This window comes from Momordica charantia (genome assembly GCF_013281855.1).
Source record: "Momordica charantia cultivar OHB3-1 chromosome 8 unlocalized genomic scaffold, Mcharantia_2.0 BLBB01000008.1, whole genome shotgun sequence".
NCBI classification, from domain to species: domain Eukaryota; kingdom Viridiplantae; phylum Streptophyta; class Magnoliopsida; order Cucurbitales; family Cucurbitaceae; genus Momordica; species Momordica charantia.
Window position 1 is genome coordinate 23,795,520 of NW_028275166.1, and position 25,046 is coordinate 23,820,565.

The following is a 25,046-nucleotide window of genomic DNA, read 5'->3' on the forward strand; positions in this document are numbered from 1 at the left end:
TTTCAATGTAAGGCATATATGTTTTATTTTTCTTATTGAAATTTATTGATTTTGAGCTTCTTTAAATTTTAAAATTCAATTAAAAGATAAAATGTACCATTAAAACAACACAAATACTCATTATATTTGTAGTGTTAATATTTATAGAGTCAATGTTATTAATTTGACTTTATAGCCTATTTATGTGGAAGGATGAGAACCAAAACAAATTAATTTAATAAATAAAATGTAAGGTCTTATTAGTTTTTCAAAAAACCAATGGTATTAAATTTCCACAAAAAAATTTATATATACACACATACATTTTTGTTGATTTTATCCCAATGTGATATGTGATAATTATTTGTTATGGTAAAAAAGAACATATCAATTATTAATGGTTGAAAAAATTGTCACACACAACCTGAAATAATATAAAACTCAGGGACAACGATATACCAAGGGGTTTATTTATTATTATTTGTGAAATAATGTCAAGAGATTTACTCGAATTTTCAAACCATTGAAAAACTTAAATGAAAGGTAAAAAGCTGATTTGAGTAGGTTAATTATGTAAATTATAAATAAATGATAATTTGAGTACATAATTTGTGTGAAGTGTTATCTAAATGGACATCAAACTTAAACTATATATATATATATATATATATATATATATATATATTTGAAAGTGTTTGTTGGAGCTATCTATGCAGGGACGAAAACTAAATTCCTACATCATCAAACTTCAAACTTCAAACTTAAACAATTTTTAGAATATTTCTTAAAAAATGAAAAACAACAGAAAAAATAAAAAGACAAAATTTAGTTAAATGCTTGATTCTTACATGAATAAAGAAAATATAAAGAAAAAAGGAAATGGGAAAAGTCATCAAAGGGTCCCTTCTCCCTAACTACACCTTGAAATACCCAACGCCTGTATTGCACTTTTTACCTGCTCCTTTTTCCTTTTTCTTTTTTATTTTCTTTCTAAAAGGAAAGTAATCCCTAATTATGAAATAAAATATTTTATTATTTAAAATAACAAATCATCCCATAATTAAATATTTCTGATTTCCCCATTTCTTTTCCTAAAAGCCTTTGGAAACCAACCCTTCGTTTTCTCTTCCAAAGCCCTAATTTTTTCCCTCTCCTCTGATTATCACTCTCCACTATTTTCCCTATTTTACTGGTAAGTTTGTGGTAATTTTCTCCCATTTTTCCCAATTTTTTTTTTCAATTTTTTCATAAATAAAAAGAAATTATTTCAATTTTTCTTCCAATTTTTTTTTCATTCTTATTATTAAGATTTAATTTCCTCATGTTTTGCATGATCTGTTCTGTACTTTAGCAAAATGCTCTGTTAGCTTCCAAGTTATTAGGGCTTTTTTTCTTTTAATTTTTCTCCTCTTGCATTTTACTGGATTTTGTTTGGAGATTTGAGGAAATGTTGGAGTTTTGGAGTTAGGGTTTCTGTTAATTCTTGTGAACTTAAGCTTGATTTCGCATTTGGAAATTAGTGAACCAACATCTTCTCGTTTTCGTTTTTGTTAATCTTTGTTTGCATTTCTAGCAGTGGTTTGGTTAAATCCAGTTTACGAACTAAATATATTTCGAAATCAGCATTAGTGTTAGATCCTACCTTCTGTTGTTTCCGAATTCTACCGGAGTACTAAAAATTATGGCTGAAGATTCAAGATCACGTAGATTTTCTTGGCGTATTTGCAGTTTTGATTTCCTGGTATTGTTGAGAATTTCTGTTCTAGCAAAAGGGCGAAACGGAGATCAGGAAAGATGTCGGGATCTGAGACTGGTGTGATGACGAGTAGAGAACCCTTCAGCGTCGGCGTTCAGAATAGCTCCTTACAGTCGCAGCCGGCGGCCCAAAGCATGCGATTAACCTTCAGCACCGATGGCACAGCCGTGTACAATCCCGTTATTACTCCTTCAACCTCACCGTCCTACCAATCCTCCCTCGCCGGAGTTTCTGGTAATGCCGGAATTGAGGGATCGGCCGGTGGGGGGTCTATGTTGCCTCATGGTTTCAACATAAATGCGGTGGGAAGCGAGCAAATAAAGAGGAAGAGAGGCAGGCCGAGGAAGTATGGACCCGATGGCTCCATGGCATTAGCTTTGAGTTCTGGGCCGCCTTCAGGAAGTGGAGGTTTTTCTCCTTCAACCATGGGCGCTCATGCTTCTGAAGGAGGATTGGCCTCCCCAAATTCATTGAAGAAAATTAAAGGCAGGCCACTTGGTTCAAGGAAAAAACAACAATTGGAAGCTTTGGGTAACTATTTAAAGCGCCTAATCCAATACTCTTCCTTGATAAGATCCAGTTGGGTCTCTGGATTTGGTGATTGATTGTTGTTTGTTATGCTCTTAGCTTTAACATTATCTATCTGTCACGTGACAACATAGGAATATCATTGATTGACTAACAGTTTTGAGTTGACCAGTTTACTATGTTGATTTGATTTATTTGAGTTTTTCTTTCTCATGGATATATCTAATTGGCTGTTTATTTAGTTTGTGTCTGCCCAATCATTGTCATTGCTTATCATTTGTATGCATCATCTCTGTCTTGAGGACTTAAAAATATGGAAAAAAGAGGTGATATCATATATTGGATGTTGGATTCTGTTAGGTCCTAGATGGGATTGTAATCGTGAAGTTACATATTTACCCTTCTTTTGTCTTGCATTTGCATCTGTTTCTTAAAATGATAATGGATATTAGTTTTTTCCCTTCCCTCCTGGTTTGATTGGCCAGATTTGTTTTGTAGCGTTTATGGGAATATTAATTAAGTGTCGTTATGGAAAACTAATTATCGTTACGAAATTTTATCCCAGGTCAGATCATTAACCAATCAAACATACCTTTTCTGGTGGAATAAGCCCCTCCTACTTGTATACCACAATTTTCTCCTGACCTTTTTTGGCTTCTTTTAGTGTGCAAGATTGAAATTATAATGTTTCACTGTAATAACAAGACAGACAACAACTGAAGAAAAGAAAGAGAATCTTACTTTGGTTGACCTTTAGTGTCCAAGTAATGCCGTTGTTTATATTTTAAACTATTGTATGAGAATTATTTCATCTTATGGTCTTGTTAAAAATTGAGTGTCTTACAGAGGAATTAATTGCAGGATCAGCTGGTATTGGATTCACTCCGCATGTTATCGATGTGAAAGCTGGAGAGGTTCTAATTTAAAATGCTCTCACCTTTTTTCTGGCTGTTTCCAATTATTTTTACTTAATAATATCAGAATCTTGAATGACAAAACAATACTTATTCTGAAGAACATTCACTTATCAAATAATAAAGGTAAATTATTGTAATCTAGAATTCCTTTTGAATGCCCTTACTGTTTCTGTCATTGTGACGTTGAATTGTTTATGAATATAGAAGGTGGGGTGCCGATGCCACTTTTTGCACTTGTGACAGAGTAGAAGCAGAAACTTGTTGAATGTTGTTTATGTCTAATTTTTGTTTATTTTCTATTTAATTCCATTGGTGCATGGCATTACCAAGATTACCATTTTTTGCAGGATGGATTTATTAACATTCTTTATAAGATTTATTTCTACATTTATTTTATTATGCTAGATGACCTTAAGATCTCGCTGCAACCTTCCAGCGAGACATGGGTGCATTTATCTGATCACCCCCTCCCCCAAAAGAAAAACTACTCATATGAATAGAAAAAAGATAGGGAGATGAATGTAAATTTTTGTATGTTATTTGGACTTCGACTGTACTTTCTTTTCATTCTCATATCCATCCTTTTTGCTGGCCGAGCAACAATAATTTGATTTGCACATGGTTTTACAGGATGTATCGTCAAAAATAATGTCCTTTTCTCAGAATGGCCCTAGGGCTGTTTGTATCCTCTCTGCAAATGGAGCAATATCAAATGTGACTTTACGTCAACCTGCTACATCTGGTGGAGCCGTTACTTATGAGGTTTGTGAGCAGTGCCTCATGTATAGTTTAACAGAGAGTGTTTCATGTGTGTGGTAATATACTAGCTTAGGCTTGCTTTGTTTTTATCGGCAATCTATATCGTGCAGGGGCGATTCGAAATTTTGTCACTTTCAGGTTCGTTTCTGCTGTCTGAAAATTGTGGTCAGAGGAGCAGAACTGGTGGTTTGAGCGTGTCTTTGTCTGGCCCAGATGGCCGAGTTTTAGGTGGTGGTGTGGCGGGTCTTCTCACGGCTGCATCTCCTGTTCAGGTGAATTAGCATTTCTTTCCTTGTAAAGCATGCATGAAAATTTACTTCCTCACCCCAAGAACTGTGTTTTGAAAAAATCTCTTAAACTTGTTGACTTCCGCTATCACGTAAGAGAAAAACACTTAATTATCTCCGCTTGGGTTTCTCCACAGAAAGTTTGACCAGTTTCTGATTGCTATATTCAGTTTTCCAACTCTTCACTTGATATTGGTTTCTGCATTTTGCGGTCTGATATGATGCAGGTGGTCGTGGGAAGTTTCATTGTCGATAGCAGCAAGGATTTAAAGTCAGCGCGCCAAACCGAACCCATCTCTGCCTTGCCAATGCTAAACCCAGTCGGCATTGGTCACTTGACAGGAGGAGGAGTGAGTAGTCCATCACACGGGACGCTGAGTGAATCTTCCGGTGGCCCCAGCAGCCCCCTCAACAACAGCCCCGGAACCTGCAACAACAGCAACCATCCAGGCATGTCTGGCATGCCATGGAAGTAAGTAAAATCCCAACACGTCGAGTTGAGCTGATAATCTAATTTCCATGGCGGGGATGGGGACGGGGTGTCGAAAGTGTATTTCTAATCTCTTTTGGGCTGTCAAGGGGAGCTTTTGTAATATGTAATTTTTTTAATTTTTTTTTAATTTTTTGTGTTGAAAAATTTTCAGTTTTAGCATGATATTAGCAAAGTCCAAGTAGGGAGAGGTACAATTTCTAATGTTTTGTCCAAAGGGGTTGTCTGATGGTATTATTGAGTTATGAGGTTAGAAAAAGAAGAAGAGTTGGTTTTAGTTAGGCTTTTAGTTCTGTAACGACATTGTCAACCTTAATCAATTGCTTCCCTGTTTTATACGATGTCTGTGTTGTATTGAATAGTTTCTCATTCGTTTTTGTTTTCATGGCGTATCATGTAGGGGCGTTTAAAAAATCCGATGAACCCAAATCTATCTTGTACGATTTGAGTTGAGTTATAAACTTCTTTGAGTTTGTTTGGTTTTAAATAAATAAAAATTATTTAAGAATTTATCTAAAATAAATTTGGTAACTTAATATTAATTTTAGAATCATTTCTTTTGGATGGATTTATTTTTATTTTATTTTATTCAATAATTATTTATGCCTTATTTATTCTCCAGTAATTTGATAGATTTTTGTAGTGTAGTGTTTTACCAAATAAATAAATATTTACTTATGAATCTTGATTCAAATTTTTAATACAATATTTTGAACAAGAGTTTATTATTTAATAAGAGTTGTTTGGATTGAATAAATTTATCATCTGAACAATTAAACAGTATCTTAACCTACGAACACCCCTGTATTATCATGTTAAATTTAATTGGTTAGGAATTAAATTGAAAAAACAGTTCAAACTTCAAAGTGTATAATTATCATAATTTTCTGACTTCGTTAATTATTTAATCCTTCATGTGTGCATTGATTTTTTCTTCTTAATAAGTCAGCAAAATGATAAAATTAATCTACATAATAGTGATAAAATTTGAACATAATTCAATGGATTAAAACATAAACTAGAGAAAAAAATCCCAAACACACCCATTATTTATGAACTAGAAGGGAAAAAAAAAATCTTAGTGACTAACTTTAAGCATAGCTCAAGACATTAGAAACCTCCACTAAAGGTTGAAACTCCAAATCTTTGGTTTGAAGTGAAAGGACAGATTCCGTCAAAAAAAAAAAAGAAAGAAAAAGTGAAAGGACAGAAGAGGTAACTTAGCTATGTGATCTAAACATGTGCGTCAAATCCTAATACTTGACCTAAAAAAATGCAATTAACGTAATTGACTCGAAATTGTTTCTTATATTGAAATTTGACCCATTAAAATATTGATATAATACTAATACAAAACCTCGTAAAAGTTGGGAATTTGACCTATTTGACCTAAAAATGTTTTAGGTTTGCTCAAATGACTCAAATTCAGATTTTTCACTTATATGATCAAATTCTTCTTTTGCTTACAAATCAAGGTCCGTGAAATGACGAAACTGTCCCTGCTTTATATAAAAAACCTGACAATGTATAGCTCTAAAAAAACTCGACGGAGATCGCATAGAACTCGACGGAGTTTTTAATATATTTCACCAACCTAGATTTTATTAGTCACTAACCTCTTGTACGATCATTAATGCAATTAATTTCATTCGAAATGGATCAGTTTTTTTTTTTTGTACTTCTCTTCATCCGCAGAGAACAATTACTTTCAGTGTTTGAAACGTGCTTTCGTGCAAGATCCACTATTTTTTTTAACCTCGGAAAGATCCATTGTTTGAAACGTGTCTTTCGTCATCTTCAAACGATCAGGTTAGTTTTTTTATTTTCAGAGTATAAGTTATATTTTCTAAGTGTAAAGACATCATTTTCCCTTCTTTTTAAGTTTAAAAACATTTTTTACTGGTTTTTGATCCATTGAGACTAAGAGAACGAGTTGTATTTATAATGTAGTTTGGTTAATCTCGGGTGAGTTGCATAAGAAACTCGATGGAGTTGTGTGAATCTCGAGGGAGTTGCGTAGAAACCCAGCCGAGTTTTGTAAATTGGTGGAATCCCGAGGGAGTTGCGAAGAAACCCAGCCGAGTTTTGTAAATTGGTTATAACATATAGGACTAGAAACAAATAAGCAGATGATAGAAATATAACAATCTGGAAAATTTCTCCACGCATCTCGAGGGAGTTTATGCTCGAGTTTTAACAAGGTTTTAACAAATTTTCAAAATTTTCTCTCAAAATCCCGAGGGAGTTCGCGACCAGGATTTAACCAAGTGAGTGAGCTTAAACATGAAGGAACTCCCCAGAGTTTTAACAAAAAATGAACAGCTTCTCAATTTTTCTCTCCAAAATCCCAAGGGAGTTCGCGACCAGTATTTAACCAAGTGACTGAGCTTAAACTTGAAGACTCCCTAGAGTTTTAACCAAAAATGAACAATTTTCCAATTTTTCTCTCAAAATCCCGAGGGAGTTCGCGACCAGGATTTAACTAATTGAGTGAGCTTACACGAAGGAACTCCCTAGAGTTTTAACAAAAAAGGAAATTTTTTTCAAATTTTATCTCAAAATCCCGAGGGAGTTCGCGACCAAGATTTAACCAAGTCAGCGCTTAAACTTGAAGGAACTCCCCAGAGTTTTTGAGTTTAAACTGAAAAATTTTTCAATTTCTCTCTTTGAATCCCGAGGGAGTTCGTAACAGGGAAAATTTCCAGTGAGCTTCATACTTTAGAAAACACTCTCGAGTTCGAAGCCTTTGAAAAAAATCTCGTGTAAAAACTCCGTCGAGATGGATAGATAAAATTGGGGCTTTTTTCACCTTCAACCCTAATTTGAAAAACCCATATGAAATCGCCCTAATTAAACCCTAATTTGAACTCCCCTACATTAGATCATAGTTTCACACTTCTAAATAGAATCCTAATCTGAAATCCCCCTACCTATGTTTTAAATGGAACCTAATTTCAGATCCCCTAGTTCGGAGTTTGCGAACATACTTTTCTCGAAAAAATTTGAAGAACTCGATAGGGATTCATCAAAACTCCACTGGGATGCAACGAAAACCCAGATTCCTTCCCAGTTCAGAAAACACATACACTTCTTTTATTTTTTCCACATTTAACAGAAAATATTTAGACACAGGACTTCAACAATCAACTTTAACAGAGAAACACAATCAAAATAAAATCGTTTGAAAACAGCTCTATTATCAATGACCAAAACTCGATGAAGAAAGTATAAAGACTACAAATATCCCAAATACTAACCTTTCAGTTTATTTGAGATCACTTTCAATGAAGGAGGAAGACTGGATGGTACTCGTTCAACCAAAGAAGAGGAAATACGAGAAATAAGAAAGAGGGAAAAAGAGGAAAGAAGAAAGAAGAAGGGAAGAAGAAAGGGGAAATCAAAGACCAACAGTTAGTAAAATTATGGGGAATTTTGTAAAAACTCCGTCGAGTTTTGTGCGATCTCGGTTGAGTTTTTTAAGAATAGATGTGTCCATTTTTTTCTTATACAACATGGGCAATTTCGTCAAACCACCTTCTCTGACTTGTCAGAAAAAGAGAAATTGGGTCATATAAGTGAAAAATCTGAATTTGGGTCATTTGAGCAAACCTAAAACATTTTTAGGTCAAATCGGTCAAATTCCCATAAAAGTTAATATTTCTAAATCTATAACAATGTTTTTCTTGGATAAACATAACATTTAGTGTTAAAACGTAATTTGATGAGGTTGGTTGATTTGGGTGGTTCGAATTTGACCCCATGTATTATGAATAGGGAAAAAAAATTATTGACTCGTATGACTGGATCGAATGATTTGGAAAAAAACAGGTGATGAGTTAATGCCAGCGTGGTACCGACGTACTAAGTCAACATCAAACATTGGAAAAAAATTGCTCGAGTTTATGGAGTTGAGAGTGAGGAACGAGGTTCTTTTGCTTACTTCCCCAAGTAAACTTGGGGAGTAAGTTTGCATGTGACGTCATGGTTCTGTGCCACCCACAAGTGGACAAGGGGATGCGGTGGTGCGGGGTGTTGTTGCTAATGCAATGGTGCGTGTGTCGTGGTCACTGCGTGTGACCCTTCAAGGAGAGTGGCGCGACCCTTCAAGGAAGCGGGCCGCAGCCATCCTAGCCGTGCCCGTAGTGGAGGTTGCACGGGATGGCGTGAATCCTTGAAAGGAAGGAAGCGCGATTGTAGCTGAGGCACGACCCTTCAAGGAAGTGGGGGCATGACCATCCTGGTCGTGCCTACGGTGGGGGCCACATGGGATGTTGAAACACCTTCAAAGTGCCATCTTGGGGCGAAAAGGAGGGAGGTACAATCATCATAGTTGTGCCCATCACAGGGGCAACGACCATCATGGTCGCACTGAAGGTAGGGATTGCAACCATCGTTGGCATGCCCAATGTGAGAGCCCCGACCATCGTGGCCGCACCCAAAGTGGGGCTGCATAAGGGGCACCACCCTCTTTGGAGGGAGGCGCGATCATGACGTGCGCAGTCTTTTGAAAGAGGTGCGGTCCTAGAGCGGGAACTTTCCAACATTTAATGTTCTTAAACTTAGAAAAGAAAAAAATAAAAAAAAATAACACAAAAGATGAAATTTAAATTGATAAGAGATTAGAGTCTAAATTTAAAAAAGTCTTAAATATTAAAGACTAAATTATATGTTAAAAGTTTATTCTATCTTGAAAATGGAGATTCTTTAAACCTCAATTTCAAATTCCTCAATTGAGGAATAAGGAGAGAGGGAAAGAAAATTATTACAAAAATTAAAATAAGATTACATTAACAACTTTCTATTTTCTTGAATTATTAATTGAAAATTGAAGTCATTGCTAAAAAGACGTAACCATAATTTCTTAAAACGTTCTTAGTTGGAATTCTCATGCTACATGATGTTGAACTTTAGAAAGAAAAAGATAATTTTCAATGAAAAGGACAATCAAAGAATTAAATGTCATTGAGGGAAATATTGGGATATTAGTTATAAAGATATTGATGAAACATTAAAAAAACAAAAAAACAGGAAAAAACTTTTATCCAAGACTTACATTGTGTTTTAAGAAATCATTTTAAAAAACATAGTTTTGTTTAATAAAAAATAAAAATAGATTCTAAGAAAATAAAAAAAAAACAACCACTTATGAATTTTGTTCATTTTACGGTAATTTAATATTGATTTAATACTTTTGTACGCACCACAAGATTTTAAATATAAAACTAACAAAAATATCAAGTTATCAATTTTATAGAAATATTCACAGGGTACCATGAATATTTCTAAAAGAACATCTTTTCTATTTTAAATAAGTTTAAAATTAATTATTATTATTAGTACAAACGTCGATTCACTCTTTATGTAAAAGCCGCTAGAAATACAAATGAAAACGACGCGTCAACTAAATACACTGGTGTTTCATTATTATTATTATTGATAAAACATAGGTGTTATGTTAAAAACCCTTATTAAAAAGTGCTAAATTATAAAATATAATTTTATATGGAAAAGTTAGAACAACTGGGGTGGTGGCGCAGTTGGCTAGCGCGTAGGTCTCATAGCTTAAGAGTTATCCTGAGGTCGAGAGTTCGAGCCTCTCTCACCCCAAATATTTTCCTTTTTTATTCTTTTGATTTTATTACGGCGTCGTTTGGACAATTGGCGTATTGTATCTGAAGAAGAACAAAGCAGCAGCGGCAGCAGCAGTAGCGCTTTGCTCTATTTCTTCCTCTCTTTGTTTTGAACTTCCCCAAAACCCGCCCCTGCGAATCCCAAACCAACCACTGATTTGAATTCATTTCTCCGCCGCCAGCTTCAGGTACTGTTTCCGGCCATTTACGTTCGATTTTTCTCTCTCTTTTGCAATTCTCCGCCTTGGGTTGTTTGCTCGTCGATCTTCTATGGTCTCTGAGAAAGAATGTGATTGGTGGCTTTCAATTCTGATTTGGATGAAGAATTCGTCCATTCCATGGTCTATATTAGGTTCATAGCTTTATTTGTTTGTTTGTTTTTGGTGGTAATGTAACGCTCATTTATCGCTGTTTCGTAATTAGGTAAGGAAATCATCTTCGTCTTCTTCGACTTTTTCCCGGCTTTTGCCCATCAGTTTTAACTTCCTTTTGCCATTCTCCGCTTGGTTTATTTGCTCGTTGATTTCCCCTGTGTATGATGAACGGTGTCTGAGAAATGTGGTGATTGGTAGCTTTATTTTCTCGATTTTTCTTTGGATAGTACTGTAATGCTTTTCATTGTTTCGAAATTGGATAGGTAAATTATCTTTGTATTCTTGGACCTTTTCCCGTCTTGTTGATGTTATTATTTTTCGTGGTTGATTAGTAGAATCCCGTGCAATTTTCAGAGTGCGTCTATGTGCACACACTAACGTACAGGTACAGTGGTCAGGAGGGAGTCATTTTTACCTTTATTTGTCTTAGAAACTTTCAATTTTTTATCCCTCGACTCGAATAGGTGATGAAATCAATACCTCCTAGTTGAATTTGAGACTTGCCCATAAAATAATTGATAAATCACATAAAATTCAACCAATAAACTTGTTTAGAGAATCTATCAGATTTGAGATTATACGACATACTGTGATTCAATGGTTTTTAGGAGCTACAAGCCAGACGATATTGTCACCACACTGGGAAGATTTTTATGCTCTAGATTCACAATTTATCCTTCGTAAATGAAAGTTTCTTGTTCAATTTATCCATAGTAATTGAATCAAGATCCTTGTTCATGAACTTCATTTCTTCCATTAAACTTGCCAACTTTCTGTCCTTAAGACAAGATGAGAAGAGCCTGCCAATGATAACTTTTGTTTATGATATAAATGATTCAGTATCCATTTGAACATTTTTAGTTCCGTAATTTCAGGTGTGTTATAATTTCTTCCCTTTCTTCCCTCTGCTATTGGCCTTGTGCACTTCATGGTTCAATTACTGATCTTTTTATGAAATGCATGATTTTACATCCAGCCATTACTGAAATCCCATTGTGTTCAACCTTTTTGATCCAGTGGCAGTTTAGACACCGCTTCATCTGTTATTGGAATGCTTTATTACTGAAAGATTTGAGGTGCATTGACCATTTAAAGATTCAGGAATACAAACTTAATTATATTGGTTATGTATGTGAGGAATACATCGCAATGTCCGTGTATGAAGTTTAAAATCTGTCAGGCTTTGTATTTCAAACAACCTTTTGCCACCATAAGCGTAAAAGTTGGCATCATAGTCAAATTTCTAATTGTTGATTCATTATTTTACTGCATAGGCATTGGGATGTAGACATGGTCACTCTTACTGAGTCGAGGATATGCAGCAGGTATGTGGAACCCTATTTCTGTGTTGCATGCGTATCATATGGTCATCAGCAGATTTATAGTATGCTTCGGTCAACCGGCATGAGTTATCCTGCTGTTGACTTTGATTTTGCAGCTTACATCTTCAATCAGCATGCACTTGCATGAAAAGAGACTTCTCAGTTCTTACACTAGTACAAGACTTTAGAAAGACGTTAAGGAACAATCATGATTCTTGCAGATTAGTCCATTTATAAAAAGCTCATACCTTGTTGTAGTCCTTGCAAAAGAAGTTCTAAATGAGTGGCTGCTCGAAATTTAATAGGGAAATCGCTTAATGAAGTTACATTATTGTGAAATATCTCTGTCTGGTTTACTAGGTGATGAAATATCCCTTATTTTATTCTTCAAGAACAGAGGTGATGAAATAAACATAGGAGAGCAAACACTCTAAAGAGTATTTAGTACTGCCAGAAATGTGATTAAAGATATTCAGTATTTACATATTACGATTTTAAATTTAGGAAGGATACTTTTGTGCAAATAACAGAACTGAAATTTGACTTTGATGGAGGTGCATCATTTTATATATGTTATAATCTCTTCTTTCATTATTTAACTTTGAATTACATCACATGTTTTTCGTCCTACATTCTTTGATATTTTTCATATGGTACACCTTTGATGTTTAGTAAAATTAACAGGTGAACTGAAAACAGTAGACAAACAGTCTAGAAAGTGCCATTATTGGAGCATGGATATGGAAGGCCATGCTGATAATACGAAGCTGAAGCCATCTGTTATTTTAACTGGAACAGCCAAGGAAGGTAGTTCTGGCCCTCCGATCGGTCTTGTTGATATTGGCGTGAGCGAAGGTGCATACCTTTTCCGCGTTGCACTCCCTGGTGTACGAAAGGATCAAAGTAAGCTCTTTGTATTTGAATAGATTTCGTCCTGCTTATACCTATGAAACGATAATCCTGGGACCGATCTATTATATCGTGCAATTTCTTACTAGAGCGATAACGAATTAGACGACCTTCCAGGTAAAGTTAAATGTGAGATCAAGTGCGATGGTAAGGTTCAGATTGAAGGAGTGATGACAAGTCCAAGCGTTTTAAAAGAATCATCAGCTATGTACCAGATGAAAGTCCAGCAACTTTGCCCTCCGGGTCCTTTTACGGTTTCTTTTAAGCTTCCGGGACCGGTTGATCCGCGATTGTCTTCTCCTACTTTCCGGCCTGATGGCATTCTGGAAGTGGTGGTTATGAAGTCCAGAGCACCTAGCTGATTCTCACACACCACAGTGAGTTTGATGGAGGGAGGTACATGGTTTTTGCTATCTCCTTTTGAATTTACCCAAAGAACTCACTAATTATGACAATGACAAATTTTCTTTGGGAATAAATTACTTGCTAGGTTTCTATCTTTATTTTCCTCTGAAGCACGATCATGTTAGGTTTTTTTTAATGTATTTACAAAAATAGCATAAATTAAACATGTATTTTCAAATGGAGTAAAAGTTTGAAATTTTACAAAAATAACATAATTTAAATCAAAACACACCAAGAAAAGTCAGACTGTTGCTATATTTGAAAAAAAGGGAAAAAGTTGTGAAATGTTTTAAAAAATATATTCTTATGCTAGTATGGAGGGACATTTATTAGAATCATAGGAGGTTAATTTCACCAACGAAAAATGTGAACATAGTTTTTTTTCATAAGGGATGGGGATTCGAAAAATATATACTTTAACGAACCGCACCGTGTTCCTGTTCGATTTGGCACAAAAATGTGAATAAAGTAATTAATTTAATTGGGACAAAAAGAAAAAAAAAGAAACTCTTTCTTATAGCAGAGTTCATGATTCAAATCTGTCTCTTGAGTATTAGCTGAGTTCTCCATGATAATCTCGAAATCAATATTTCTATTTAACTTCAATAATTTGTTAATGTCTTAAACTCTAATTGTTTTGACGATCTCTAAATGGTTTTAAGGTTTTCCCAACCTCTCTAAAATTCAAGATCATTCAACCTTAGACTTCCTCTCCTAGTTCTAAAATGTTTTGTCTAATTACATTGATTAAGGACAATGTTCCTGTTTCTTCATTTTTAATAAAGAAAAATGAATTGCATGACTTTAACATCCATGAATTCAAGTATGATAAAAATAATCTTTTTATTTATGTTTTGGAACAAATTGGAAATAGGACAAGAAAGAAGAAATTTGTTTTTGTTGTTTTCAAAATTTCTATATAATTTTGAGAATATTCAAAAAAAAAAAAGAAGAGAAATAAGAACATATAGTTAGTGGCAAAATACTTAGATTTCTTAAGAAAATTGGAAACGAGAAACAAGAAACGGGAACGTTACCAAATGGTCTTAATTTGTAGTCTCTAGATTAAATGGACAAAGAATGAAGAAGGTACAAACACACCAATAGCACTTAAAAAGAGAAAACTCCCAAGTACAACTCAATTATAATAAACTTGAAAATAGAGAGTATAGAAAAGAAAAAAGGAAATTGTCGATTTTTAAATTCCCACCGGAGCATAACTCAATTGTTTAAGTCACCAATCTCGGATTAAAAGATCACGAGTTCGAATCCTCACTCCTACTTATTGTATTCAAAAATAAAAAAATAAAAAAATAAAAAACGAAAAAAATCCATTTCGAGCCTTGAAAACCTCTTTCTTTGAGTCTCAATTAATCTTCTTGTCCATCTACGTTGGTCTCCCCTCTCGTTCTTGTCCTAAAAAACTATACGCATTTAGCATCTTCTTTGAAAATACTATGCAAAACCAAAACAGACACGTGATACAAATCCTTCACATTTTTTTTAAACAACAAATTGAGATAGGAGGGTTGAAATCCCAATCTAATTATAAGATGCATGGTAGGATTCGACACCAAACACGCTTAACTTTGAAGTTCTTATGATTGAGCCACCGAAAAGATATGTGCATCTTGTTGGTATAGGTAGTGACTAGAAATTCTTTAAGTCTTTTTTAATCATACTTCCATGATCTCAGGATCCCTCTCATTCTGATGTAGTATCGATTTATTCATGTACCCCTCCTTTCTATTTGCGTGGTATTGCAAAATATTGAAATAATTAACTTGTTTATTTTTCACGCGCTGTTTTTAATATACTTCAAAGTCCTTGATATGATATTGGATAATTACAAACACAAGAATCCTTAAATTTGAAGAGAGAACTGGTAGATATAAGAGATCCGACCATCTCCTAAGGCCCTTTGATTTGAAAGAAAAAGGTACACATTAGAATAAGGTTAGTAAAAGAGTGGGAAAAATATATAGATAAAACTACTAGTAAAACTAGAAAAATGAACAACATAAAGAACGTATACGATAAGTGGCAGCATTGATCTTAAAAACAAAAATACATCAACTTAGATCAATAGTAATTGACACATGAAGCCATCACTAAGACTCGAACACAAGAACACCGAGGACAATAAATGATTTCAAGAAAATAAGGCAAGGTACATTTTGATAAATATGGTATAATTCCCTTTGTGGCTCCGCCAATATAAATGGTGGAGACCAATAAAATATTCGATAGATAGGTTGCATGTATAAACTAATATACCTGAATATAGTAAATAGAAAAATAGAATCAATGATAAGGTGCCAAAGAGAATAAGATTCAAAGATGATTAATTACATTATATATTGTAAAATATTCCTAGTAAATAGAAACTTATAAGTAGTATAAAATAATAGTAAAGTAATTTATATTAAAATTAAAACATTTAGTAAAGAATAGGGAAAAGATTATAATAGATAAAACAACTAGGAAAGTGAAAAAAAAGAACAACAGAATATAACGACAGACAGATAAAAGAAGCAATAGATATGTTGTATAGAAATAAAAAATGTCAAAGCTAGAAATAGGGTAAATAGAATGATAAGATATTAAAGAGAATAAGATTGATGGATGATTAATTATATTGTGTAAAAGATTCACAATAAATGAAAGTTTGAAAGTATTACAAAATAATAGTAAAGTAGCTAACACATGAACTTAGCTCAGCGATAATTGACACATGTTTCTGACCAAGAGGTCATGAGTTCGAATATCTCCCGTTTAATACTAAATTTAAAATTTAAATATATAATAAACTGAGAAAAGAAATTTTAAATTACAAAAAAATAAAATCAAATAAAATCAAATATAAGATTGAAAAATGAAGCAAATAAGAAAAATGAATGAAAAGATACATAATAAACCTTTTTTCTTCGAAATGTAAATCTAGAAAGAATCCAAATATTTGAGAATAATAATGAAACAACAAGGACGTTGGAAATAATTTCAGGAGAGGTCACTTTTTCATTACTACACTCTTTTTTTCCTCCTTTTTTTTATACAATATTTGGAGGTGGATGTCGAACCCACAACCTTTACCAATTATCGTTGAAGTATGCTCACTTTGACCATTACTACACTCTCCTAAAAAAAATATTTAGGTGTTTACTCGTGAGCATCTATCTCTAGAGAAAATTTCTAGAACTACGTCTTAGTACCTACTTCTTCTATTTAGATTTTGACACATCAACAAGTAATATTTTAATACGATCCACACTATTACGAAAATGCTGCTTAATGCCCGCCAACAAAGAACAGAGGTTTTTCATACTACCGTAATACCATAATTTTTTCTCTCTATTTTTATTCTAACCACTTTATTATTTTTTAAAATTTTTTTTCTATAGATTTGTAGGGAGTCCATGCCCTATAAAAGTGGGGCAATGGAACAAAAAATTAAGAATGCCTCTTCTACCCTATGCCTATTCCCCTCTACCCTTAATTACTTCAACATAATAATAATGATAATAATAATATTATTATTATTACCTGTCATGTCCTCATCCTCCTTAAAGAAAGAATCCAAGGCCATGCCCTCCTACACTTATCATAGTCAATCTTATGGTACTCTCTCTATTATTTTTTTCTTGTTGGCTTAGGCCATTGAGAGGTCGGTCATAGCCTTTCTTCCCTCTTTGAATTTTATTTAAAGCTTACACCAAAAACACCCCCTTATATTTAATATTTACTTCTTCTCTCCTCCTTTGCCGTCGTGTTTTGTCCTTGTCGTCGCTATTGCTATTGCTACCGCTGATATTTTTGGTTGATGAGGGGAAAGAGAGATCTTCTTCTTTCTTGCGGTTTGGAGTGGTTTAGTCGGGTGGGTGAGATGAAACAAAAGAAATAAAGTGAATGAAATTTGAGTCTGATTAGCTACTTAGTCTTGATTATGTGTCGATTAATTGACTTGTATTATCGATTACCAACTATATATTTGGAGAGAAAGTTAGAGAAGGGATGCAATCGCCCCCTTAACTTTGTCTTAAATTAAAAGGATTATATTAATTAAAAAGTTAAGACAGTGTTTGATAATATTTGAATTCTTGTTCTTTAAAATTAAGCTAATAAATACTATTTATTTAATTATACTTTTAAAAATAAAAAGTGTAGTTTTTAAAAGATTCCTTTTCATCTTTTATTTTAGAATTTGGTTAAATGAATTCAAGTGTTTTTAAGAAGTATATTGAATATACAAGAAAAAAATGAGGGAACGAATTTGAAAAAGTATAAAACTAGTTAAAAATGAAATCGTTACCAAACATGACTAATATAATATTTTAGCGGTGGTCAAGACTATTGAATGAGTGTTTAGAAGGTCTATATATATATATACTTACTTTTTGAAAGGAGCACTTTCATTAAAAATCACGCCACATGGGCAGTTTAAGACTCAGCTAATAACACCAACCAAGAAGAATAGTGGGAAATCCACAAGATCGAAAGACTCCATCGTAGCTTAATCCGATGGCTATATCATGAGCTATCTATTCATATTGCAATTTACATGAGTGAAGAGAATACTTCGAAACAACGAGAGCTCTAACAAGATCTTCCATAATTGTTCTCCTCTCTCATTCAGTAGCTTCGACTCTCCATTTAAGATTTGCACCACCTGAGACTCACTAATCAAAGGAAGAATATTAATTAATCTATTAATTAATTTTAAATGAAAAAGATCCTTATAAAACGTCTTGCATATTTAGCATAGGACCCACCCAAAACAAGAAAAAGTCAGTTGTTTCAACATTTTTGAAGATTCAAACTTTTCAATTCAACCAAAAAGGCATTCTTCTTTCTCTGTTCTGAGCTTTCATTTTGCATTAAATGGCCTTTCCCGTTGACCCACCAATCTGTTAACTTTCTTTTCTTTTCTTTTTGTTTTGTCCTTTCTAAGACTTCTATGGTCCAGAAAACAACAACAATAATAAATAATTTTGTAATAAAAGAGTGTTTCAGTTCATGAGTTGTTCCTTTAGTTTTTCTGCAGCTTGCTTATAATTATAAACCGCATTATATATATTATGATTATTATTGTTTCCCTATAAGATTCTCCCTCTACCTCTCACAATTCTGTCCCTCTAGAAGAAATGATTAGAATTGAAGAAGTTATTGGTGAACTAAATGGAGAAGATGCTAAGGAGAAGCATGGGTTGCCACCAGGGTTTAGGTTTCACCCTACTGATGAAGAGCTCATTGCCTTTTATTTGGCCTCGAAAATCTTCGATCTTGGAACTTTTCATGGTGTCAATATTGCAGAGGTTGACCTCAATAGATGTGAGCCTTGGGAACTTCCAGGTACATATATAGATTTTTGCCATTTGAAAGTGTATGCGTTAGTTTTCGTAACTCGACCTAAAAATTTAAATTGATTTGATCGCTGCAGATGAGGCAAAGATGGGGGAGAGGGAGTGGTACTTTTTCAGCCTAAGGGTGAGAAAGTATCCGACTGGGTTGAGAACGAACAGAGCAACGGTCGCGGGATACTGGAAAGCGACAGGGAAAGACAGGCAAATATACAGTAGTAGTGGTTCAAGTTCAACAACAAATGGAGTGATAAAACTAGGAACCAAAAAAACTTTGGTTTTCTACAAAGGAGGCGCCCCGCGAGGTCTCAAGACTAAGTGGGTGATGCATGAATATCGCCTCCACTCTGATCTCACTTCCTGCATTTCCTGCAAGGTTACGTTTCTAAGTCCTTCTTTCTTGGGAACATAATTAGGTCGTCCTAACTAGCGATGATCTTATCTCTATATGCTGACTACCATTATTTTTATTTAAAAAAAAAAAATTCTCTGTTTTTGTCTTTCTCTTTTAATTATAAAACATGAACGTAGTGAGTACAAGTATTTGTCTTCGTCTATAGGATTTTGAGTGATTTATCAAATCTTCGAGTCAAATCGAGTAACGATTTGATTTGCGCTGCAGGACGAGTGGGTTCTATGCAGAATAATTCAGAAATCCGCAGGGAAGATGAAGCCTCCTCAGAGTTTCCAAATTCAAACATGTTTTCAAGAAAAGTTGCCTACTCCTTCCTTGCCCCCAATATTGCACCAGATTCCTCCTCTCCCTCCTCCAGCGTTACTCCAACAAAATCATCAATCTCAAATCATTCGTTTTCAGCGCCACGAAAATGGCGGCGGCCTCGAGAGCTTAATTATGAACAACCCACAGCCACAGTCGGTGTACAACAACCATTTTTCCATCAATAACCCACCACTGGTGGACGGCGGCGCGTGGGGTAGTTTTGGAGTGGACGGCGGCGCGTGGGGAGTGGATGTAGGGGACAGTACTGATCTGGTTGACTGTGAGAGTAACGATAAGAATAATGACTGTCAGATGTTGTGTTAGATTATTGTAAAACACAGATCCCGAAGCATCCGATGTTTTTGGATGCTCAAAGATCCATGTTTTTAGTACCATAGTATCTACTTGAGAGTTCGAGACTTGCTTTTCAATTTATGGCATTCCTGAAACTTGGGAGTTCACTTTTGTTCTTTTTTTGCTTTCTAATTGTAGGGTTTGGTTAAATTTTTTTTAGGGAGGGGTAAAAAGATAATTTTGATTTAGTTTCACCTGTGAAAAAACTCGTCTTGATTTTTTGTTTGTAACGATTTTAGTCTCTTAAAAACATAGTTGGTCTAACAGTACAAGAATTTGAATTTTTCCTAATGCTTTAAAACGTTGGGAAAAGATCTAAAAAAAGGCTGAGAGTGATTTCTCCCAACGATAAATATCCATTGGCAAAAACATTGAGTCGGAAGAGAACATCACCAATGTTTTTCTAGAAACGTTGGTAGATCATACATCTCTCGGTCTTTAGAGCTGATTCTCTAACCAAAATGTCGGCACATGTATAGTTATGCCAATGTTTTAAAAATGTTGGCAGAGCTTTCCATTTGCCAACATTTTGAAAACGTCGGCAGAAGTATAGCTTTGCCAACGTTTGAGAAATATTGGAAAAACTATTCTTCTACCAACATTTTGCAAATGTCGGTAGATTTATAATTTTACCGACGTTTTTACTAGAAACATCGGCAATATTTATTTAAACTTTTTTAATGAAAGGTGCTAATTTGAATCCCTACATCCTTGGAATCTTATAAGGTAAAATATCAAATAATATCACACATTCAATATCAAATAATATCAAATACCAAAATATTATTCAGGTTCATATTAAACGCAACTCTACAAAAGTTCTTACACCTTCATTTCAAAAACTACAGATAAAAACCTAGTTTAGAAGCTTCATGTCTTCCAAAAGCTACCTGACAAAGCTTTGTAGCAGCCAAATCCAAAGAATCTGACAAATATAGTCTATGTCAAGCACAAAAATTCTTATAAGCCAAAATGATGTTTGTCATGTCAAGCACAAAAATTCTTATAAGCCAAAATGATCACCACTCAATGTAAGAATCAAAGCTTCATAAAAACATAAAACATAGCTAACAAAATTCCACACGCTCCTCACCACAACCACAAACAAAAAAAAAATGTAACCTCATCAAAATCTTCCGTGCCCTAAAGACATGACAATAACCAAAAGCATAGTTCATAAATAATTACAATGCTTAACAGAGGCCACAAGAAGTACACGAACCCCCCTCCCATCAATCCATCTGAACTTCATGATTTAAGGCAATTATATGTCACACCACAAACTCGAGCAACTTAAATCCAACGCTCTCCCTAAGATTACAAACCAATATTGTAACTACAATCCAAACACAACTCACTCTCTAAAATCTTTCAATTGGAACTACTCCTCCCCTCCACAAACACAACCCTCACAATCACAGTCTCGTAGAGTATATCATAACACACTAATTATAACTAATGCATAATTTCCAAACCACCACCCCATGCTCCAAATCTCTCAATCACCAATCAAAGTCAAACACATAAGTCATAGTTCGACGCTCTACCATCATGACAGGATAATCATACAACTAGCATAAAAATTATATGTATGTTTGAAAAACTATAGGTATGTTTCAAGGAGGTGATTCGTACCTATTCAGACCGCGTGCTTGATCCGCCTGAGTATTGACTCACGAAACTTTCATTTCTTTAACTATCCATATGACATTTATTAACTTATAAGGAATGTAATTTATTGATCTACATAGGTAAGAAGTATCTATAATAGCCGATCAATCGGATTTTTCATGGTAAGACGACTAAGAAAAATACTCGATGTCTTACCCGGTATGAGGATTAATTTTGTCCTCACCACATTAATTTTTGACGGTTAAGAGAGGTAAATTCAAAAGCAAAGTTGTTTTTTTTTTTAATTAATGAGGTAGGAGCTAAGTATTTTCCAACTACTAAACCACTACAAAATTTAAATTACAGGGACTTAATTGTTACAAATTTTAAACTATAAATATCGAGTTGTTACATACTAATGTTCAAGAGCCAATTTGTTAAAAACTTTAAACTATAAGGGCTAAATTATTATTTTAGTTCTCGACGTTAGTCCACCACGCCAAGTGGAGTTTTTAAATTGGTGTTAATGTTGTGTCCACAGGTAAAAAATTTTAATATTTAAATTAGGTGATGTAACAATTTTGATAATTTCTAATTTTTGAAATTAGGTGATCTAACAATGGCTAACAAAGAGATAAATTACCAATCAACTCAAAATTTTTTTAACACACAATACTCCTTAACTCTATGTTGATACTATGTCAAATCATCAATCAATTTAATAATTTATCTACCATTAATCAAAATTTCATAAACAAAACAAAATATATTTACTCTTTCACTTGATTAATTGATTAATTAAATAGACCGAGACTTAACTTTATTTGGGAATTATCAGTAAATTAAAATTTTATGTAGATATAATATTTTATTCATTATTGCATTACTTCTAACCATTTGTAAACTTGCATAAATTACTATCAATCATTGTTGGATCATCTCTGGTTTCCTATTTATAATTAAAGCCCAAATAGGAGGTGGGCATAGGAGATATTCAAATAAAGAAAAGGATTAGTGGATGGATAATCATAATTACATAAAAGGATCGTATAAAATTTAGAAACAATCCTAATTAGTGGTATCCATCGTATAAATTACTAGTATATCTTTTAAGGATCTACCTCAATATTAAAGAAAATTCTTTAATTGTTAACTGAGTTTGGCAAACTTGGTAGCTTGATTTATTAGTTTATATGTGATCAAATTTGACTTAACACTCAAGAATTCCTCTAAAGAGACACAAAACTGACAACAAAATTATATAGAGCATGAGATTCAAAAAAATGAATATACGTGAGATTAAGAGTAGTCCATGTATATTTATAATTAAATTTTTGTTAGGTACTTTATGTTTTCAACGTAAGATTCTTAACATGGAAGACCTAAATAAAAAAAAAAGTAATTTCAAGGTCAAAAGTATTTATCGCTTAAGTACTTTGATTTGGGTTTTCGTCAAAATTAAAGCTGGGATGACAAGTTATATATTTTTTTATATGTATTTGTGACATTTCGACGACGTGACGAATCTTAACGAAATGTTAGCAAAATATTGGTATGCCGTCGGTATTTGGATAAGATCGATATTGGTTTTTGGTTATATGTCGGGCTGTTCGACATTTCAACGTGTCGCTCAATATTTAACATACCTTGAGCAGAAGTGTAAAAGGTTCTAGAAAACGGTTGTTACTCGATCCCAAGATCAAAACATATGCAACTGGAAAATTTACGATGATATCATCCACATTATATGGTAAAATGGAAAAGAAAGGAATTAGCACGAGTCAAGGTTGCTACTTCTCACTACAAAAAATAGAGCTTTTAACCACGAAATATTTTTGTTGCTGAAAAAAAATTTCGTCGCAGAAGGTTATTAGTGACGAAAAGTGTTTCGTCGCAAATTTCGTTACGGAAAGTGAGTTGCTGAAGTTAGGCGAAGACAGTACATTTTCATTTCATTTTTGCGATAAAATACGTTTTGGTCGCATATTTTTGCTTAGCGGCCTTTTGGCAACATTGTTGTTGCTTCTTTTATTGTTTTTATTTTAATTATCTCATTTTAATTTTCCTTATTATTGTTCTTCTTTTATTGTTTTTATTTTAATTATCTCATTTTAATTTTCCTTATTATTGTTTTAATTTTTTTTTTCATTTTAATTTTCCTCATTTACAAACCTGAATTTCCGTCTAATGTAGAATTAACCTCAAAATTCATTGTTAAATTTAAAAAGTTCAAATAGCCAAATTGTTTGGATAATAATATATATTTCGTTAACAATATATGCCATTCAAAATATTTACAGGTTTCCGAAAATAAAAACAACTAAATTTCTTTCTAAATTTCCAAATAACATTCTTCATCGTCATCCAAACCAAGATTACAAAATATGTTTCCACCACCATTGTTGCATCAAATTGCATAAACTTTTGTTGTACTACCGTTGCACGCTCGACGACTATTGTCAAGAATTCACCACGTGTTTTCCCAAGACCTCGCGTGATTCCAGCAATGGTTTCATCACCTTCACTTTTTGATGAAATTATGATTAAAAAATATTCATGGCTAATAAATAATTCCTAACAAATATTTCTTCTACTCACAAACATACTTTCAAAGAGTTAGTTCTCAAGAGCGACTTAGAAGAATTAATGTTAAATTTCTCCTTGAGAATAAATCAAAAGTAATTCTCAAACTATGCAATAGAAAAATGAAGCACATAAAATCTCATAAAGCAACATATTCTACTCATTCGTTTCAATATCATATTTATAGCACGTAAAAACGGATATGAGTATCAATTCCACAAATATGCAAACAAACATCGTCCATTTTTTACATTGTCTCAACTAATTTCTAAATGAACAAGAGCAAACCTGAGCAACCACGAGAACAAGAGAATGAGATTTAAGCCATGTTAGTTCTGTTTGTCTGTACAGAGAAGGCTGAAGCTCGAAGGACTATTGTATGGGAAAGTGTGCAGATGACCATGCATAAAATACTAATAATCCAATAGAAAAAATGGGATTATAGGAACAAAATCTATCATAACAAACAGCAACCACAGTTTTCAGAGTCTTATGAAGTGCATTGATAGAAGTATTCATGAGTAAGAAAGGCAAAAGGAGACACCAATCGTGGAGGAATTTGTTGGATTCTTCGAAATTGGGATGGGAATTTAAATTCATCGAGGCTGGCTGCAAATTCACACAAAAGAAACGGCATTGAATAGAGACTCATCTGACAATATCATTGTAGAATCCGACTCTCTCGAAGTCATTCGCATCTCACAATGTTGAGGAGGAAGATCTCGTGGAAGTTAGTTTGTTCGTGGAAGAAGCACAAACCATCGATCGAGATCTCCCAATCATTGATACTTCAAACACAGAAGGAAAGACAAAATGGGATGACTCTTATGAATCGCAAAGAAATTAGCTGCGACATTAATGTAGCATAGGTTAGTTTAAATTAATTATAAACTTGTTTGGATTTAGTTCAATTTAAATAAATTTTTGTTTCATCAATTCTTCTCAAATACTTAGTTAACCAAAACTTCTTTTTTAAATCTCTTTTACTTGAAAAGAAAAGAGTAGATGCATATATTATTTTTTATCTTATTTTTCTTTTAAAAGATTTTTTTTTTAATTTGAGG

The 25,046-nt window shown here is 33.6% G+C and overlaps 3 protein-coding genes and 1 non-coding gene across 4 annotated transcripts; all 4 read left to right on the forward strand.

Moving 5' to 3' along the window:
* Positions 1-1,014: 1,014 nt before the first annotated feature.
* LOC111022912 (AT-hook motif nuclear-localized protein 10) lies at positions 1,015-5,054 on the forward strand. The gene is made up of 6 exons (XM_022300219.2): positions 1,015-1,171; positions 1,708-2,266; positions 3,125-3,177; positions 3,811-3,942; positions 4,050-4,211; positions 4,454-5,054. The coding sequence occupies exons 2-6, from the start codon at positions 1,774-1,776 to the stop codon at positions 4,700-4,702; spliced, it is 1,089 nt and encodes a 362-aa protein (XP_022155911.1). The 5' UTR covers positions 1,015-1,171; positions 1,708-1,773; the 3' UTR covers positions 4,703-5,054.
* Positions 5,055-10,238: 5,184 nt separating this feature from the next.
* Positions 10,239-10,323, forward strand: TRNAM-CAU (transfer RNA methionine (anticodon CAU)). The gene is given in 2 exon segments: positions 10,239-10,276; positions 10,288-10,323. It is a non-coding gene; the product is annotated as a tRNA-Met (tRNA).
* Positions 10,324-10,390: 67 nt separating this feature from the next.
* LOC111022890 (HSP20-like chaperones superfamily protein) lies at positions 10,391-13,454 on the forward strand. Its single transcript, XM_022300186.2, is given in 6 exon segments — positions 10,391-10,534; positions 11,738-11,796; positions 11,995-12,045; positions 12,727-12,945; positions 13,069-13,303; positions 13,305-13,454. Coding segments are annotated over 3 exon segments (432 nt in total). The 5' UTR covers positions 10,391-10,534; positions 11,738-11,796; positions 11,995-12,045; positions 12,727-12,776; the 3' UTR covers positions 13,333-13,454.
* A 4,924-nt stretch (positions 13,455-18,378) lies between these two features.
* On the forward strand, positions 18,379-19,895 carry CUC3 (NAC (No Apical Meristem) domain transcriptional regulator superfamily protein). The gene is made up of 3 exons (XM_022300218.2): positions 18,379-18,705; positions 18,794-19,089; positions 19,336-19,895. Exons 1-3 carry the CDS (start codon positions 18,498-18,500, stop codon positions 19,756-19,758), a joined length of 927 nt encoding a protein of 308 aa, XP_022155910.1. The 5' UTR covers positions 18,379-18,497; the 3' UTR covers positions 19,759-19,895.
* Positions 19,896-25,046: the final 5,151 nt, after the last annotated feature.

Bases quoted from the DNA above. Each gene is read 5' to 3' on its own strand.
- LOC111022912 (XM_022300219.2), top strand. From the start codon at position 1,774: ATGTCGGGATCTGAGACTGGTGTGATGACGAGTAGAGAACCCTTCAGC. The intron at 2,267-3,124 runs GTAACTATTTAA...AATTAATTGCAG, and splicing joins ACAACAATTGGAAGCTTTGG to GATCAGCTGGTATTGGATTC. The intron at 3,943-4,049 runs GTTTGTGAGCAG...TATATCGTGCAG, and splicing joins GTGGAGCCGTTACTTATGAG to GGGCGATTCGAAATTTTGTC.
- CUC3 (XM_022300218.2), top strand. From the start codon at position 18,498: ATGATTAGAATTGAAGAAGTTATTGGTGAACTAAATGGAGAAGATGCT. The intron at 18,706-18,793 runs GTACATATATAG...TGATCGCTGCAG, and splicing joins TGAGCCTTGGGAACTTCCAG to ATGAGGCAAAGATGGGGGAG. The intron at 19,090-19,335 runs GTTACGTTTCTA...TTTGCGCTGCAG, and splicing joins CTTCCTGCATTTCCTGCAAG to GACGAGTGGGTTCTATGCAG.